The sequence below is a fragment of the Heliangelus exortis genome, chromosome 1 (assembly GCF_036169615.1).
Source record: "Heliangelus exortis chromosome 1, bHelExo1.hap1, whole genome shotgun sequence".
NCBI classification, from domain to species: Eukaryota; Metazoa; Chordata; class Aves; order Apodiformes; family Trochilidae; genus Heliangelus; species Heliangelus exortis.
The window spans coordinates 74,834,518-74,853,989 of NC_092422.1; the positions used below are offsets into that span (position 1 = coordinate 74,834,518).

Here is a 19,472-nt window from a genome sequence, read left to right on the forward strand (position 1 = left end):
AAAACAAATATTCTTATATTTAATTCTAGGTTTCTATAGCACTACTGCTGCTGCTTTGACAATTTAAAAGACAGAAATATGCCAGAGTAAGCAACCTATAGCAGAAAGACAGGTCTTTAGAATAAGAACTATACCTGAATGAGCCTCAAAGAAGATAGGCTAGCTTCTGTATTTCAGCAATGAAACAGTAAAGAAGTGAACATGCATCAGGTACAACAAAAACACTGATGGTTTATTCATAAAAAGAAGAAATGAAAGACACGTGAACAAAACTAAGTTAAAGCAGCATGAACTGTATTTATCTAGGTACACACATAAAACATCCACCTGCATTCTTAGCAAAATGCAAAATCACAGAAGGTTACAGTATACACATGCCAAACAAAAGTAAAGAGCAGATAACTTTGTTGTATTGCACTATTAGGACAACTAATTAGAAACTACATGCTTATCATGCTAAAAAGCACCTTCTTCAAGCTTAGAGACACAGGAGCTTTTTCTAGTCACAACCTATCACACTGATACTTAGACCAGAGAACCTGAATTTGCTTACCTCCTGTAAAAGGTCTGCCTGTTCAATGGCTTTGAGAACATTTTTCTTGGAAGTCTCCTGAACTTCCCCTCCTAAAAGGAACTCATCCAGAATGAAATAGGCTTTTTCGAAATTGAAGATGATATCAAGTTCACATACCTAAAATAAATATCAAGAATATCAAGCATTATTGCAAAATGAAAGGCTACTATCTATCCTACTATCCTCTCAAAAGACTTCACTTGTTCACAGTTTCACCAAACTTCACCAAGTCAAGATGCTAACTATAATCTTTTAAGAAATGGAGCAACAAACACAAAACCAATCAACCAACCAAAAAATCAACCCCACCAAAAACCAAACCAAATCAAGGAACCAACCAAAAACAAACAAACAAAAAACCCCAAACAACAGCCCCTTGAGAAAAAAACTGAATACAAAGTATTTTATTTTTGCTTGAGTTACAAACAGTTACAATAACTTCTTTGAACAGAGTTTTCATTTTTAAAACATGTTTGCTGTCTGGTTAAGCAGATGTCTGTCTTTTCTTACCCCTCTGGCTAGTTCACAACCAACTGCCTCCTTCAGAAGGAAGTTTAAGACTAGAGCAGTGCCAGTGACAAAAAAGTTGGGCACCTAAATGGAAAGCTAAGGATAAGATTTTATATGACCTCAAATGAGATTACTATGAAATTACATAAATACATGCAATTAAAACCAGATTAATACCAGTTCTTATTCAAAATAAATAATGTAATTTTGCATTTTAACAGTTATATAGACCACTATCAATTTAGTTTGGCCAATCAAGCTACAAAAAAGTGTGTTGGATACACCTTTTCAATCCCTAATTGATCATGGTATTTAGGTGCTGCGGAAGTAAAACAAAATTATGTAATCTCTAAAAATGAAAAAGGAATTACTAACTCACACTGCCAAAATACTTGTCAAGAAGTTCTACATAGCGATGAATTATTTCCAGAGTTATAAGTTCATTGTCCTGATCTTCAATAGCACAGCAGAAATAGAGGCTTGCATATCTGTAATAACAAAATAATCCTAATGTTAGCATAAGAACATAGAATGATTTGGGTTGGAAGAGACCTCTAGAGGTCACCTAATCCAGCTCCCCTCAGTAAGCAGGGACATCCTCAACTGGATCAGGTTGCTCAGAGCCTCATTAAGACTCACCTTGAACTCAGGGATATCACCCCAAGTACCTCCCCTGGGCAACCTATTCCATTTTTCCACCACCCTCATGGTAAAGAAACATCCAATCTAAATCTACTCTTCTCTAATTTAAAACCATTGCCCCTCATACTATCACTACAAGACCTTGTAAACAATCCATCTCCAGCCCTCCTGTAAGCACCCTTCAGGTAGGTACTGGAAGGTCCCTATTAGGTCTCCCAAGAGATTTCTTTTCTCCAGGCTCCCTCAACCTGTCTTCATAAGGAGAGGTGTTCCAGCCCCCTGAGCATTTTCGTGGCACTCCCCTGGACCTGCTCCATCAGGTCTATGTCCTTGTTTTGAGGGCTTCAGAGCTGGATGCAGTACTCCAGGTGAGGTCTTACCAGACCAAAGGGTCAGAATCATCTCTCTAGATCTGCTGGCCACACTCCTTTTGGTGCAGCCCAGGATGGGATTGCCTTCTGGGCCACAAGCGTGCGCTTCTGGCTCCTGTCTGGCTTTTCATCCCCCAGCACCCCCAAGTCCTTTTCTTCAGGGTTTTCATCCCCCAGCACCCCCAAGTCCTTTTCTGCAGGGCTGCTTTCTAAAACCTCATCCCCCTGCCTCTGCTAATAGTACAGACTGTTCCGACCCAGGTGCAGGACCCTACACTTTGTCTTGTTGAACCTCACAAGCTTCACCTGGGCCAACCTCTCCAGTTTGTCCAGGTCCTTCTGGATGACACCCTGTCCTTCTTGCTTATCAACAGCACCTCTCATCTTGGAGTCATCTGCAGACTGATGGTGCACTTGCTTCCTCTTTCTAAATCACTGATAAAAATATTAAACAGTACAGGTCCCAGTACAGACACCATAAGGGACACCACTTGTCACTGGTCTCCAAGGAGGACTTCAAGCTATTGACCCTCTGGATGTGACCACCCAGCCAATTCCTTATCCACTGAACAGTCCACCCATCAAATCTCTACCTCTCCGACTCGATGAGTAGGATACTGTGGGGATCTGTGTCAAAGACCTTGCAGAAGCCTTTATAGAGAATTTCACAAGTGTCAAAAAACCTCCAAAACTAACACTAATGTCATATATCCCAATTGCTATTAGGTCAACAACTCAATCACCATGTAACTGTTTGGGTATCAAAACTAACAAGAAGTCATCAGCTACTCTAGGAATCCATTTCTACCCTGGAAGACAGGAAATTCTTTACTTCAGATATGATCTTTAGTTCCACTTTAACAGAAAGACTATACAGTTCTACTGAGCACTACCATACACTCATTCATGTCACGTTCCAAAAAGCTAATGCAAAAAAAAAAAAACAAACAAAAAAAAACCAAACCAAAATCCAAAAAAACAGCAATGAAAGCTAGAAAACCCATTTAGTCTTTTCTAAAGTGCCAAAACTATATGCCAGACACACCCAGAACAAATAACCTTTCAAGTAACACCTGTTGTAGCAGATAATTTACATGAATCAGAAAGAGCTTTTGTTAGCCTGCTTCAGAGAAGACAACTGACCACATTATGGGCTCTGAGTAGCCAGCCCTCCTGAAAAAGAAGCCATTCAGATGTGAATGTCACATTTAAGATGCAAACTTGTTTCCCATACACAGAAATGAATAAGCCTTTTAACTTTTGGAGATATTTTATCAGCTAGGACTTTGTAAGCCCCCGAAGAAAAAGTCAAGGGCTTTGGCCAGAAGTCCTGCAAAAAAGTTGTATTTTGTACTATGCTGAAATCTGTCTACCAGCTGCTTAGCTAGCATCATTCAAGACCTGAAAGTCATCACTCCACACAATCTGCTGAGTCAAACTGCTATGGTTTCTTCATGAACAACTAATCAGAGTAACTTTTATTCAATAGTTTTGAACTATCAGAAAAAAAAAAAATAAAAATACTGCCTTCAACTGCTTTCCATCCCATCACAAAACATGATGAGAGAAAAGAGGAAGACACCTCAGCTGAAGCACTTAACATTTTACTTCTCTTGCTCTTTCATTTCTTCACCGTATTGACTTTTAAAGCACATTAGAAGTCCTATACGAGCCCAGTTCATTTGATTTTATGATGTTGTAGTTCTGCCTTATTAATTCTTCAAGAACATTTACAGTCATTGTAGTAGCTTGCAAGGTTCAATCTGTATAGGGCATCTTTCAGACAAAGCTACTTAAAAAGTACTGGAAGTGATACTATAAAGAAAAAGCATGTTTCCCAACCTACTAAGAAATCTCCAAGTCAAACTCCATGTTATTATATATCATTTTAGAAAAAAAAAAAAAGAGCTTTGGCAGATTAGTTGACATTTACACTTATGAACACCACTCAGTCCAAATTCATCTAAACAAAGTTTTCTTCATATGCAGAAAAGCAGAACTCTGGTGTAGCCGAGCTGTTCCTTTACAGTGCTTAAACACTTGAATAATGTATGAACAAACCTCATTGAGTCAAATTTGACTCAAATATTTGCAATTTATCTGCATGGGACCATTCCTCTGTGCCTGCCTTAACAGTCTCTTCTGATGCATAGAACCATTTTATGCAAATACCCCCAAAAAGCAGGAAGGCATGGGGAAGGGGGAGTGAGAGAGATTACCTAACATACTTTCCCAGCACTTTCCCAGTGCTTGCAGGGTCCTTGTTTCAAAGAAACATACTTTTGAAATACTTTATTTGGCAGCTAGTAAGATTACACATTCAAGCTCTGCCAACTGCAGTTTTGGAGAAAGAGTATAAAGAAACAAAAACTACTTGGTGGGTATCCTAACAAAAAAATGGAGGCCTGGGTATCTTTATTCATTATACATAGATATTTTTCAGTCTTTTTTTAAGCAGCAACTGTTACTAATGGATCACTACTCAACAAACTAGAACAAATTCAGATAACAAATAATCATTGCAAAGGGCATAACCATACTATAAAGGTATTTCTTTCTTCAGACCAAAATTTTCAAAGGCAATTGTAATTTATTTTTTTTTAATCTTCAGGCCAGGGCTTCAGAAGAGAAGTGCCCATACATAGTATACAGCAGATAAACTACAGATCTTGCTAAATGTAGAAGCTTACATGGAAAATGCCCATACAAAGACCTACAGATCACTGGGCTCAGGCTGAAAAAAAAAAGATTTTTGCTCTGCAGAAGTGTTGTTTCTTCCTAATGTACTTGACAGAAATCCAAATGCACCCGATGAAAAGGCAAATCCCAACAGTAAAGTATGCCATGCCACAAACAGCAAATGTAGCCATCTGGAAGAAACATTCTGCTCCTTTTATTTCTATTGCAATTGTGTAGGGTTGTGGGTTTTTTTCCTCAGCAGGTATTAGTAGCAGAAACTTCAGCCCCATATCAGGTCCTTACACTCATTTTAAGAAATACTTCACAATAAACATGTTCCACTGGTCAAAATGGGGACCAAAGAGAGAGACACTAAAAATAGTTTGGGAAAAGCACCTAACAAAGTAGTAAGAACAGAAAGGAAACACAGGAGATGTAAACACTCAAATTCCTGCCTTAGTGGTTTTTTTTTTGTGGAAGAAAACAGAAGTTCATGCACCTCCCCCTGACAGTTGTGCTAGCTCAGTAGTGGGGAGCCTCACAACAGGCAAGAAGTGCTTCAGCAAAGTTCTCCACTACCACTCAGAAATTCTGCTGGGAGATCAGGTCACTGCAGGCAGACAACAACTTGCAAATCCTACCAGTTCAGTGGTGTTTTCCTACTAGATGACAAGTCACCCACTTGAGGTCATTCCTGGAAGTTTGTTACCAGAAAAAGCTGCAAGCCATGAGACTGTCTTGATTTAAGTCACACTGCATGTAAATTCTAACTGCAGAAATTTAAAGCCTTCAAAGTCTGGCAGGAGTGGAGCTGAACTGTGAATGAAAACCAAGCTGCCTTTAAAAGGCAGACAGGTGCTTATGGGAGTCCAGGAATCTGGGGTTTGGTGATGGTTTACCATATCTGACTCAGTGAAAATTTGGACTACTGAAGTTGTTCTTGGCAAATTTTTTTTGTTTGGTTGGTTTTTTTCTTCCTCCAGAAAACTTAAATATTTTATTAAACAAGATCTGAGACTCTAGGACAGGCAGGTCACTATTTAAAGTTACAGAAATCAGTAACACTACCCAAGGTAAGTTTCTTTTACAGTTTCTCACTTCAGCAAGCCTACAGCCCCCAGTATTTTTAGAAACAAACATAAGCTTGGTACTGGTAACTAGACATGAAAAATTTGCTTTTTGATGCTGAGGTCACACTAGTGCCACATGAACCAAAATCCTGTATAAAGAGGACCTAAGCAAGTTAAAATAAACAAACTTAAACATCTTAATTCACTATATAATGCATTCAGTCTGTTTCACAGAGCCACTTCATCAACACCATTATAACATTTTTAACAGATACAACAGGCGGATAAGACCTACATAAACACGGAAAGCAGGTCAACTGCTGGTCACATACCACTAGCCACATGACTACACCTTACATCAAAGTATTTAGAACCCAAGAGGCACCCTACTTGCAGCATGTGCTCCTTTGTTGTTTCTTTCAGCAGAAGGAAGATAAAAAGAAAGCTTTAAAACTTATTTTTCTGTAAGGCTTTACCATGACTTAGGATTATGGCTATTTTTTGTTAAACTGTAAGATGAATGCCACAACATTAAGGGCAGCACAAGCTATGACAGTTGTATAACTTTATACTGCAAATGCAGTGCCAAACTAACAAATAAAAGCAAACCAACAGTAATCAAGACACATGATTTCAGTTAACCAGAATATAACAAAGTAAAATTTACATAAAGATCAGTTATTCTGAAATTTCTGATTATGACTGCCATATATTACACAATAAAAATAACTAATACTTCCAAAAGCTAAAATAGTAAAGAAAAAAAAAGAAAAAAGGAAAGCATCCCAAGTTTCTTTTTTAGAAAAATTAGAAATGTTAACATTCAACACATTTCTCTGTCCCAAAGGGGAAAGCAGCATGAACTTTTACTTTATGTGCTCCAATACTACTATAGCTAGTTTTTAAAATGACAAAACATGAAAAACAATCATGAATTCTGTTTGCTAAGTTTTCAATCAGCTGTCTGCAGATGACTCCCTATTTTCATAAAGTGCAGCTGCTGGCTTGCTGTATTTTAATTTATTTTTCCAGCAAATCACTTCAAATTTCTATCTCTCCCTGGAAGTCAGAAGCTCACATCATTTTTCACTCTTCTAGTGTCTACCAGTCTGGAAAAAACTTTTCCAAACCAATTACAGAATACATACATCCAAATTCCTGAACCACATCAAAAGCAGGGCACCTTTTATAATTCTGAGGAAAAAAAATTAAGAAGGCAACCATGACTGACTCTATTTTGCAGCCATTATCAATGCTGCATGTATGTAACCAAGAAAAACAAGTTATTCACATATTCAGATGAATTTTAAAGGTGCTTAGTTCTGCTCTCTTGAAGTTTAGGTCAGAGAGCATCTACTAAGCTTAGGAGGATGATGGAAACAGTCCAGCTTTCTTGATAAATGTTAAGTATCAGAAAGTAGCCACAGCTATTGGTTTGCCAGTTGAGTTCATTCAGTTCTTGCAAAAAGACACATCAGTGAGACCCCTGTGTATACTTCTAATAATGCCAACCATTCTTTAAGTTGCAATATCCAGGTCAATTCTCTCTTGCATGTAAATATGCTCCAAAGGCAAGAACAGTGCAACAATTTCAGCAGTTTAAGGCTCAAAATGGCAAAACGCACACACAGTATGTGTAACAACACTACCTACAAACACCAGCACCAGCAAGATTCTTCTCAGTAATAGATTAGACAAGAACAGATCTTAGTAGAGAGGCTGAAGAGCCTTTTATCTGCGAGCAACTGGCAGCACCTTTTGCAGTTTCACAAGCCACCCAATGCCGCTGCAGGCATATTGATCTTTCAGTCACCCTGTTTTCAGAAAGTATTAGACTTTGACTACTATGGTTGTCTGCCAGGAACTATCTACTTTTGAACTGTAACTCATCTCCTTTAAAGAAATCATACTAGATGGTACCCTTCAACTTTAGTAACAGCGTGATGACTGAAAACTGACTGTCCCACACACCTAAAAGCTGTTAATTCTATCAGATACGGGCATTTCAACTGTTATCTCTTATACAGTCCTTCTAATGTTTTAGCCTTGTCAAAAAAGCAAAAGTAAATCAAGATAAGAGATGCTCATTAGCTTGAGACAAATTAATCTCAAGCAAGATTTCGTAAGCCAGATGTGCCAGATCAGTTTGCAATCAGCTGTGCACACCAGCAGGCTAGCAGATGGCCTGCAGTCTACATCCAGCCAAAATGGTCTAGACACATCTCCAAGCAAATTTATTTTTTCTCCTTGACCACAGGACCCACAGTACATTACCAATTTGCATTAACAATACAACTGTCAGCAACTCAAAACTGTCGTACCCAAATTTCCACTAGTTCCTTAGAAGCAAATGGACAGGAAAAGCAGCTATTAACAGCAATACACTGACAGGGAAGGAGAGAAGCTGTGTGGAATCAACTTGCCACCAAAACACCTACTGCTGTTCAAGACTGGGCAAGGAAGGGAACAGACTGACCTACTCATGCCTAATTTTTCTGATCTAGTCCCATAAAAGCTCAGCTGAAAGACCACTTGGAGGCATTATCGCATAAGGCAGCACACAAAGCATTTGAACAAACTCCTTTACGTTCATAGCCAAGAAGTTTTGTGAGGAAACCAAGAGAAAAAAAAAACCACTGTGTATTCTTTTCTTTAAGCACAGCCTTACACATTATTCATCTTTCCTCCTCCCTGTGTTAATGAACTACATGCATTAGATAGCCTGGTAACGTTCATGTCCATGATGCACCATTGTATATATGAAACCAGGACTTAAAACATTTAAACCTTTTTGATTCTACCCATATGGTACACCAGAAAAGAGTTACAAACACTGCATTTCAGATCCAGTTCTCTCTGTCCTCCCTACAAAAAGAATACATTTATTGTATTTATTGTGGGCCACAAATTACTTACCATCTGAAGATACAACTTAACTGGGGAAAGTAGATAACTCAAGGTTTTGTAACACCAGCTTTAGCTGGAAGAGATGCAGCCTACCAAATCAGGATAAAGATTACTACTATTTGTGGAGAAAATTATTTTCACACCTCTATGTTCTAATATCTTCTGAAGATCAGCACAAAGCTAAAAAATTCTTGCCAAATATTACTAGAAAAGTTAGGGAACAAGTGAGAAACTACTGCCAAGAAAACTATACAGTGCTTGCACCAAAAAAAAAGCCAGCCATGATTTCTTCAACTAGGAGAAATATATTTCCGTATTCATAGAAAAAAGTAATAAAAAAACTATAAAACCCCAAACTGGGTACTCTGAAAAAATTATTTCATTATTTCTATGAGCCTTTAAAAGCAAGTTACATTTGCATGTGATTTATGAATTCACTGCCTAAGGTAAATATTTATAAAATTTAGTTTTTCTTTATCATCTGTTAAATATTACAGGATTCATAGCTGTACACATTTATGTAGAGCATGAGTCTAAGCAGAGAACTAAGAACCACAACTCCTTATTAAAATAGAAGGAAACCTCATTTCTTTTCTTCAGCATATTTCTAAACGCATGAGTGATTTTCCACACATGAATGATTCCTACTTGGCTATCAAATTAGATGCAAGGGAAAAGTCAGTCTACTCCAAGACCAGCAGAGGAAAAAAAAAGTCAACAAAAACAAACAAACAAAAAATATTTTAAAAAATCAACTTTCATTATTTGCTTGCTACTTATTAAGGTGTTTGTGATGTATGGCAATTACAAAGTTAGTGAGACAGAACAACCTTTTGTAGACAATCTTCAGGTCTCTCCATTCCAGGAAGCTGCACATTTTCGGTTTGCGGGCTAATACTGTTTGAACAAGTTCCCTTGTGATTTTCTTCTTTTCTTTGTCAGATAATGGGACATACCACTTCTGGAGCCTCAGTTTTCCCTGGCGACTAAAAAGCAACATAAACTGCATCTGTTGAATTAGAAGGAGGGAAAAAAAAAAAAAATATTAATCTCAGTCTCTTATTTCTAAAAAGATCTCTGTGAAGAAAACCAAACGGGAAGCAAGATAGCCATCCAAAACCCTAACTCCATTATGCATTTCTGTAGCAGTGGCAGATGTTACACAAGATTCTGAAGTACCAATAATACAAAGGATTCTGCTTAACAAGGACAGTCAAAACAAAGACAGCAGAAAGGATGCAAACAAGTTTCAGAAACGGGCGTCAGAACCACCTGGTAGCGACCGAACACACCCAGATTTCAGAAAAAAACGTGTCCAGCACCGGTATGCTTGCATTTGCGTTTATTTCAGAAAGCGACAAAAAAAACGAGCACAGCCGCCTCCTCAAAATACCCAAACTCACTTTCAATTCGCCGGATTAGAGCCTTACAGCAGGAGCAATTTGCACTTAAGATCCTTCTGAAAAGCCTCAGGACACTTTAAAAGGCATTAAATCTCCTAATGGAGAGTCCTACGGCAGAGAAAAGCCTAGTTTTTTTTTTTCTCACATTACACAAAAGAAGAGATTAAGTGCTTTCCCTGCGGTCCTATGTTCCAGGTCTCGCTTCCTCTAAACGTGTGATGCTGCAATTATATTTTAAGAGGAACTTGTTGGCTGTGTTTTCCAGCTGCTGCAACATTGGAGGAAATGGCGCTTTTTTTTTTTCTTCTTTTCTTTTCCTTTTTTTTTGCTCAAAGTTCTACGGGGCTAAGGAAGTTTCGCAGGCAATATGACAGACCTGAAACACGATGAAAAAGCCCAGCCTAGTCCCGGGTGACAAGTACGGCCAGAGCCTCCACAGACAAGAAGCAGCGGCTGCAACGGCAGCTCCCAAGCCCGGTGGTACCGGAGCGCTCCCTCCGGTGGGGGCAGCCCTCGGAACCCACAGCCGCCCTCGGAACCCATAACATACACTCGCTCTCCCCCCCTTTTTCGCACTCCCTTTGCCTTCAGGCGACCCTCTCGGTTCCCCAAGCAGCCGCCGCGGCTCCTCCCTAGGCGGGAGCAGTCGCGGGCTACCCGAGAGCCGGCGCCGGCCGCGCAGATGAGGGGCAGCTGCAGAGGTTCGGGGCCGGCCCGGCCCGACCCTTAAGGGGAACCAGCGCCCCCCGAGGGACAGCCGCCGCCCGTCCCAGCCCGGGGTGCGGAGTCGGGGGGAAGTGCAGCAGCCGGAGCCGCCACAGTGTGCCTGTAAGCTGGGGAAAGCCGACAGCTGACCGCCCCCTCCCTTCCTTCCTTCCTCCCTCCCTCAGCCGCTAACGGCCGCTCCCCGAGCCGGGCTGGAGAGCAGGCGGGGGGGGGGTCGCGCAACCCCATGGCGGGGAGAACATCCCCCGCGTCCCGTCGCACCCTACGGCAGGCTCCGCTTCCCGGCGCGGTGAGGGAGGTGAGCCCGTCTCCAAGGCGGCTGTGCTCACCGTGCCCCGGGAGAAGGGGGTGAGGGAGTGTGTGAAGAGAATGAAGAGGAAGAAGAGACGGCGGCGGCACCGCTACCCCGGGTACCGCTCCTGCTCCTACTGCTGCCGCCGCGGCTGCCGAGCGGGACTGAGGGGAGGGACGGGAGACGCCGCACGGTTCCAGCCTGGCGCGAGAGCGCGCGCGCGCCTCCCCGTCCACCCCTCCCCTCCCCGCTGGGGCAGTGCAGGTCGGGGCGGGGCCCGGCTGGCGGACGCCGCTCCCGGTAGAGAGGAGGGCGGGGCGGGAAAGGAAAAAGGGGCGGGGTCCTGGGATTCCGCCGTCCCCCCCGGGGACGCCCCTCCCTCCCGCCCATCTCCCAACTAAAGTTTATCGGATCTCCGCTGGAGGGGAAACGGGGAGGACGGGGACTGCTCGGTGGTAAAGGGGGAGAAAAGGCGGAATATAGAACATATGGGTGCTTGCGCAGTGAGGCGAGAACGGGGGGGGGGGAGGTGCGGGAGGGCGCAAGCAGCCAATCGGGAAGCTTAGGGCGGAGGAGGTGGGAGGAGCAAGGGAAGGCATTGACCAATGAGAGGGAGGGAAAGGCGGAGCAGGAGCAGCTGGGGCGGAACCTCATCCCCGCGGCCCGAATTAGGATAGGGCAACGTACCGGCGCGGCAACAGCCAACCCGGCAGCGCGATGCGCTTAGCGGTCCGCCAGCAGCCAATGGGCCGGGGGGGCACGGAGTTGGGGTTACGACATCGGTCAATCAGGCACCGGGAGACCGAGCGGCTCCTCCTTCCCCTCTTGCCCCCCTTCCCCTCCTCCTCCCCGTCCCCGTCCCGAAGGCGGCGGGGAAAGGCGGGGCCGCGCCTGCGCCCCTGGTGTGTTGCTGTCTAGCACGTGCGCTCCCCGCGTGGCGGGGGCGGGGGCGCGCGCCGGGGGCGTCCCGAGGGGGAGCCGTTGGGTCGGGCGGGGAACCGTTGGGGGGGGTGTGGGGGGGGACGGTCCCGGTAGCGGAGAACGCGATGGGCGTGAGGAGAAGCCGGGCAGGGGCACGGCGGGGAGCGGGGTTTATCCTCTCCTCAGCTCTCCTCCGCAGTTTTGTCTCTCTTTTTAAAAGTCACCTTGGTTGCCAGCGGTAATAAGATCCGCGGGGTGCTCCGCCGGCGCTGCCGTCGTCTTGATGTTTTTAGCCGTGTCGCGTTTCGCCAGCGCTTTTGAAGTATTATTTCTGTGCAGCTAAAGAGATTTTTTTTTTTTTTTTCGTGCCCAAAACGGTTTGATTGGGGGTTTATTTGTTTGGCTGGTTTGGGCTTGGGTTTTTTATTTGTTTTTGTTGGTTTGGGTTGTTTGGTGTTGTTCGATTTTTAAATTGTTATTTTTAGTTCTGACGGTGTAATTTTAGTTGAAAGAAATTCAGAGACGTGTCTCTGTGACCCAGAGTTGGAGCACCTTATAAAAGCTTCTTTTAGGGACTTAAAGCTCTCGACGTCATTGGTGCTCTTTCTCCCACCGACATTAAAGGCGGCAATAATGAGAAAACACGACTTCAGCCAGCTGATCCTTTATTGTTGTTCCACAGTGATTGACAGGACTAGGTGAGGAGATTGTGCTCTGCTCTGTACATCTCGGTGAGGAGTAGCTTCAAGCACTTCGGGATGTGCCATGCTTTTATTACTTTTTATTATTGACGCTTAAAAAAAAAAAAAAAAAAAGCCCATTCTTCTGGCTACAAAACAGCTGTCACAGCAGAAAGCCAGTGCTGGAAATGCTTTTGTGTAAAAATGTGGATGGTCTGAAAGGAAAGCCAATTTTCTGGCATGTCGAGGAATGCTATGATCAATTGTACTTGAGGAAAACTGCAAATATAATTCTCAGTTTATAGTAGAGGTTATAATTGCAAAAGTGACCTGAGGACAAGGAGGCATGCACAAAACCAAACTGAGTGGGTGAGGTAATTACAATATTAGAGGTCACATAGCAAATAAGAGCTACTGTTGTAGTGTCTTGTTTCTGTTGTATTTAATAGTTGTTCAGCAGTCATCCTTTTCTTATTTGAACTTGTCTTTAATCAAACACAGGAACAGATGTGTATGGATCTGTTACCTCAGAGTCCTCTCATGTACCAGTGTTTCTTGCCAGTAGCTGCCATACATTCTGCTTGTTTCCTGAGAGGATATTTTGGAGTCTAAAATTGCCCAGTATTCAGAAGAAAGCTTTCCTTGATGATCTCTTTCCTAATCTATACTTCATTTTTCCTGAATTCAGCATCCTGTATCCCACCTGTTCTCTCTTATGAGTGCATGCACACTTCAGGTGCTTCTAGATTTTCTAAATCATTATTTAAGCCAGCAACCAATTTTTATTTATCTTTGTCTGAGCTACTTCCTCTATTTTAGCAGCATTATGATAATGAGAGCTCAGAAATTAATTTCTGAAGGAGTTGCACCAGACCTGTATTATGATTTTTCACTTCCCAGCTCAGTGAAATATTTCTACATATGGATCAAACTGCAGATTCTACAAATGCCTCGTTGATTGAAATCAGATTAACTACCCAGATGATTCAAGGAATGTATGTGGTTTTTTAGGTAAAAAGACAAAGTCCCAAAGCACCCCCGGTTTTGGTTTTTTTTTGGTTTTTTTGTTTTTTTTTCCTTATGTCTTTGGGGGTTTATGTCATCTTTCCTACTCAAAGTTTCAATTTACCATTTCATTCAGTGATACAAGGGCATTTTTTCAACTGTTTTTCTCCCTCCTCTCTGTTACTTCGCTGGATTTCTTCAGACTTTACCCTGAAGTTTCTTAATTAAATCTCTTGCTGGTCAGAATCACTCTGCTCTATTCATTTTCGGGTTTTGTGGGAGACCACTGGTTTTATCAGGCATGGTGGGCACTGGTTTTAGCCAGGTTTATCTCAGCTGAAGCTTTGTCTGCCTCAGCCTGCCCTGCGTTCTCATCACTGTTCCAACTGAAGAATGCAAATTTTATCAAGCCCACCCAGGTGGCCACTTTCGTGATCATCCTTTAACATTCTTTAACTGAATTCTCTCAAAATGACCCTGCTTATTTTAAGCACTTTAAAGTGCAATTCCATAACATTTTCAGATCATCTAAATTCTGACTTCACTGACCCCCTCCTCCCATTCCAATTTCCACATTCCCATCTCTTTTTCTGTGCTGGAACTTTACTGCATCTCACACAGGGCATTGCCAATGAGGCTGCTTTGGTGTGTACAGGTGAGAATACAGCACACAGTTTCAGGACCAAATACCTTTGTTGATAGGGCAGTGAGAAAGAGACAATGCTGTCCTTTCCTGTGCTGTTTCTCTTAGAAACTTCAGAAGACTTGCTTGCTGTAATTATTTTCAGTGTTGCAATTTGTGCTAATTACTCCTCTTTACACCAACTCTATGATTTGTTCCTGTGAGAAATTATCCTGTCATGTACCCTTCGAACTAGCAATATACTGAACTATCTGTAATTATCAAATTGATAAAGATCCATATGATGCTTAAGCCAGCCTTTGAGTATTCTACAAACCCATGACAATGGAAATGTCACGCAGTCTAATTTAAAACATGACACAGTGAGTCTTCTGCACATTAGTCTTTGTTTATTGTCTCGTAATCAACTTTAACAAAAAGGAGTTTTAAAGAATGAGCTCACTATTTTGGTTTCTAAGCTATGAATTACATTCCCCTGGTTTATTATGTCTGGATTTTTCAACTGCTACAGCTCTAGATGTAGGACAAGTCTTCAGGGGATACGTCCATTGACCATAGACATTTGGGGTTCCCAGCCAAGAGTTTGCTCTCTAGATTATTTCCAGCATGACCTGAGAAACAGAAGTGATCTGCCTGGAGCTGGGAAGGGAGGCAGGGTGGGAGGAAGGAAGCTTACATCAAATAAGATTAAATTTGCTTGGGTTTGCCTGGTATGGTTTGCGTCAGTTCCTGAGGTTTTTTTTGTTTGTTTGATCAGTTGCTCGGATTGTTTTATACTGTTTGTTTGGTTTTAATTAAATAAAACTATAGCAGGTTTGTCTGGAACAATGAGTCTTACACCAGAATTAATAAGACCAACATCCTGACATTTGGCACTTCATGTATGGTATTAGTGCCAAATCTGAAGCCCCTAAAAGGATTTGTTGTGTTTTCACTGTTGGCCAAAATGATGGGGAAACAAAAAGGCCTTTATAACACGAACTGTTTACTAATTCCCATGGAAATTGTTTTTATTAAATTTTAACAGCTTTTTTTTTTCCTTCAGGAAAGCAACTCAGTATTTAGTAAAAAAGACTTTTCTCTTGCCTCCCTCTCCACTGTCTCAGCATCTTAAGGAGGAGGGCAACATACTTTAAAATTGCATACTTTATCTATGCAGGTTTACACTAAAGTAGGTGGTGGATGTGTGAAAGAAACTCATTTTATTGTTAATTTATCTTCTTGATGTTCAATACCAGACTCCATTTTCATTGACTGAATAACTGTGGAGTCATTATGAAGGCAATAAGAACTGAGTTACTAGCCTTGGAAGTGATTACTGCTAGATTTTTGCCTCTTAAGCCTCCAAACAGGATGTTGCATTATTGTATGCAGTTCTCTTCCCCAATGTACTGTTTGAGTGTTGGCCAAACTTTCAGTGTACCACAAGGATTCAAGCAGAACACTTGATCTCAGCAGAGCCAAAGTAAATATACATGAGACTGTAAATGACAGTTTTCATTGCCATGCTCCTTTTTGTTTTATGTGGAGCTCTCTTGATGAAATCCTATTAATGCAATCTCAGCCTGGTTGCTTAGATGCTAGTAAATCATCAGATCATTCCTGGAACCCTTACCCACCTGTGTTTTTTTTTGTGTAGGGGTTACAGGATTGCTTGTGAGAGACTTCTAGACATTGACATTCTTTTAAATAAGGTTGGTTTTATGTATGGCTCTGCCTCGCAAACAGGGTTGTCAGGCCACTTGCACAGCAGGCACAGCTACAAAACAGGCATCATAGATGTTCATCCTTGAAGTTGAATTTTCAGAGCTGAAAGAGTAGTTTGAAGATGAACTGTGGTCTTTCAGCTTGGTTATAAAACTTACAGAAGCTAAACTGTTTCTTACACATGTCATTTGCTTTGAAAAATAAAAACTTGCTTTTGACAGTATTTGGAGGAATCAGGTAGGGGAATGTGGTGGTAGTTGCCATTCAGATAGGGCTTCCTCCTGTTTACCAAGTTCATTAACCTGAGCCTGGTGCAAGGTACAGCAGCCATTTGAATAAGACACACACAATCCAGTTGGTAGCATTGTGTATGTTGGACTAGTGAGCAGCTGATTTCTCTCATTTTACTTATGTAGTGTTCTTGTCTTTTGTTTTTCATTGTTCATGTTGATAACTGCTTTGCAGACTTTTATGAAGAAATTGTCATGACTCATAATGTTCCTTCCTGCTCCACTGCTACAAACTGTGCCACAGTGCAGCAAAGAGCTGAATGGTTTCTGGAGGAAATGTGTGAGGAAACCTCTTTTTTCAGCCTCACGAAGTAGCCGATGTGAGGAAGCAAGAGAGGGGGATAAAGAGGTAAGAGAGGAGGCTGGGATTGCTGAGCCTGCATCAGTACTTGAAGTTGTTGACTACAGCATCTCGCATATATCTTGCTCATCCTCTGGCACACCTAAGAAAGCAGTAGCTGGCTCTCTGGATTGTGAAGTGGCTGATGCTGCAGGTTAAGCACTACATACGTACTTGATTCATCCCTTCAGGTGAAGAAATACTTGGACAGGCTTGTGTGGAGCTGCTCAGTTTTTTCCCAGGATGATTTATTTTATTTTTTTTTAAATATACCAGAACACAGCTCCAGTTATGACACCTGTAAAGTCAAATGTATTTAGAGCAAGGCAGTGTATAGGTTTTCTGGAACACAGTTGCATCACCTAAATCCCCTGAAGTCCTCATTTAGCTCTTCTGTCCTTGCTATGAGACATGGCTGACTGATGATCCTGTAAAGCCTCTTGATTCAACTGTGTATGGAGCCTGGTCTAACATAGCTCAGAAAGTACTGCCTTTTGCACTGAGGAGATAATCCTGTTTCCAACTTCTGACTTCCCCAGATTGGCACATAGCTTTAAGGGGATGGAAGATACAGGCTTACATAGCATGTGTCCTAATTTCAACAGGTAAAAACTTTTCATGGAAACTTGGAAAGTGATCTGAGTCTGAAATGGCTGCTGCCGTTGAGGGACAGCACAGTCTGTAAGACCTTCCTTCGCTGCCGTTTTCTCTTTGGCTGAATTGTTTAAAGAGAATGAAACTGTCACAGCCAAAGGCGTGTAAATCTTTCCTCTCTAATTTTAAAGGCTCAAGAAGAGCTTAAAAGTTGTGTAGATTTCGTGAAGGCTGTGTCCTCATATAAGAAAGTTTTACCTGTGAATTCTTGTTCAAGATGTCTGAACCCCCTCCCTTGCCATTACTTTGTAAAGCCTGTCTTGCAGTGCCACGCTTCTCCTACCTTAAAGCTGCTAAATAGTAATTACAGCAAATATTTTTGCCAGGGGTGAAGTGTGAGTCAGTTGAAAGCATGTGTACCTGTGTTCTCAAGGTTTTGAAAGATTTTGAAGAACTAAGGAGCCCAGGAAATGAGTGTGATAAAGCTCACCATGAGATCTTAAGGAAAGAATGTGGTTTTGTAAATAAAATCTCTGTAAACAGTTGACTATCTCTTGTTATGTTTTCACACCCACATATTCAGAAGCACCAAAATATATGCATTTAAGTGGTCTGGTCAAGATCAAGTGTGTGCTTAGAAAGGAGATAAGGGTGCTGACTGTTAAGTCCTCATTGTGCCTCTGAGTTTCTTGGTTGGCAAATAGACTGATTTTGTACTTGGTTTTAATACTCCCTAGCAGGGCATAGTGTTTGGTATCCTTTGGTTCACTGTTATGTTTCAGCCTTCACAAATTGATGAATGGCCTGAATGTTGTGCTGTCTTTGGGTATTTCCTGGCCCTGGACTTCGTCTTGTTTGATATCTCTCTTTAGGTCAGTTCATTCCTTCTCTTCACTCAGGTGTTCTGTTGCTTCTTCTGGTGCTTTCACACACATATATGCACACACTTCCACTCACACTTCATTAATACTAATTTTAAGATTTGTTAGAAATCACTGCAAGAGTATCAAATAGCTCTCTCTTTTCCCTAAACTCTTTGTTCCTCAAGTGTAGTTTTTATTTCCATCTCTACAGTAGCATATCAAATAGAGTTAGAAGCCTGTCCTAGTAAGAAGACCCCATTTAATCTCTGTCTTCATGATTCTACCCTTTTCTAATAGGCCCTTAGTAGAACAAAGCCAAAAGGAGATTCAATTATTTGCTCAAGTCTGAAAGGCCAGTGTTTAAAAACTGCAGAGTGTGCTATTAACAAGGATGAATCCTTTGGCAATGCAAAATACTTGCTGTGTGGAACCTAAAACCCTTATTACAAATTCATGAATGATTTTAATCCAGCCTGGCAGCTTTCATAAGCATTGCAGTCATCTGGAAGCAAAAAAGATCATTGGTTTGTGCACAATAATACCACTGTGCTCATATTTGACCTAGCTCTCTAGTGAGAAAGGAATACTTAAACTTTTTTAAAAAAATTATAAAGAGATGTTTGTACTATGCTACATCTTGCTAATCTGCTTGGAAGTTATAATTGGTGAGTGATAACAACTCAATGCAGAGCATTAATGGGAAAAAAAAAAAAAAAAAAGTTGTCCAAATTTGCACAGCACTTGATGTGTTGGAGAAGTGGTAAAATTACATTGTAAAACTCGACTAGCAGTTGTTAGAAAGTAACATTCTAATAGGAACTCTGGCTATCAAGAAGTTCTTTCATTTTGCCATAATGTTTTAAATATTTGCCCCAAAATGTGAGTTTCTCATTGAGCACTCTTAGAGGCACTGTTTGTTTCAGAGACAAAGTTGTCAGAAAGGAAATGTGATCTGAGAGTGAGCAGCTTTTATTTCCCTGGGACACCATGGTACAAAATGATAGCAATAGTCAACAAGTAACATTTGTTGTGGTAGATACTTGAAGGAGCTCCCAGCAGATGATTTCTAGTGCAATTTTCATAATATTATTTCTCCCAGTAAGCAACTGTTGTGTAAACAAAAGAGATACAAAGTGATCCCAAGTCAGAGAGGAAGAATACACGGGAGAGGACGAACTGAAATCAGTAGTGTACCAGAGCAGCTGTGTGTAATGCAGTCAATCCTGACGTAAGCCCAAAACTAAAGATTCAAACT

The 19,472-nt window shown here is 41.5% G+C and overlaps 1 protein-coding gene and 1 long non-coding RNA gene across 8 annotated transcripts in view; one reads left to right on the top strand and one right to left on the bottom strand.

The window, feature by feature from the left end:
• AP1S2 (adaptor related protein complex 1 subunit sigma 2) overlaps positions 1-11,424 on the bottom strand; it is a 33,889-nt gene extending 22,465 nt beyond the window's left edge. For 3 of the 7 annotated variants that reach the window (XR_011726783.1, XR_011726780.1, XM_071748685.1), the window contains exons 1-4: positions 11,212-11,421; positions 9,584-9,762; positions 1,464-1,572; positions 554-691 (exon numbers count right to left, since the gene is read on the bottom strand). Coding sequence is in view for 3 of the 7 variants with exons in the window: in XM_071748685.1 (XP_071604786.1) it covers positions 554-691; positions 1,464-1,572; positions 9,584-9,762 (426 nt within the window). In the remaining 4 variants the exon portion in view is untranslated. Of the gene's footprint in view, positions 1-134; positions 167-553; positions 692-1,463; positions 1,573-9,583; positions 9,763-10,532; positions 10,861-11,143 lie in introns of those variants that run through there. The other 4 variants (XR_011726784.1, XR_011726782.1, XM_071748696.1 and 1 more) reach the window with 4 other exon arrangements.
• Positions 11,425-12,225: 801 nt separating this feature from the next.
• LOC139798295 (uncharacterized) lies at positions 12,226-18,850 on the top strand. Its single transcript, XR_011726787.1, has 2 exons — positions 12,226-12,793; positions 16,596-18,850. It is a non-coding gene; the product is annotated as an uncharacterized lncRNA (long non-coding RNA).
• The last annotated feature ends 622 nt before the right edge of the window (positions 18,851-19,472 follow it).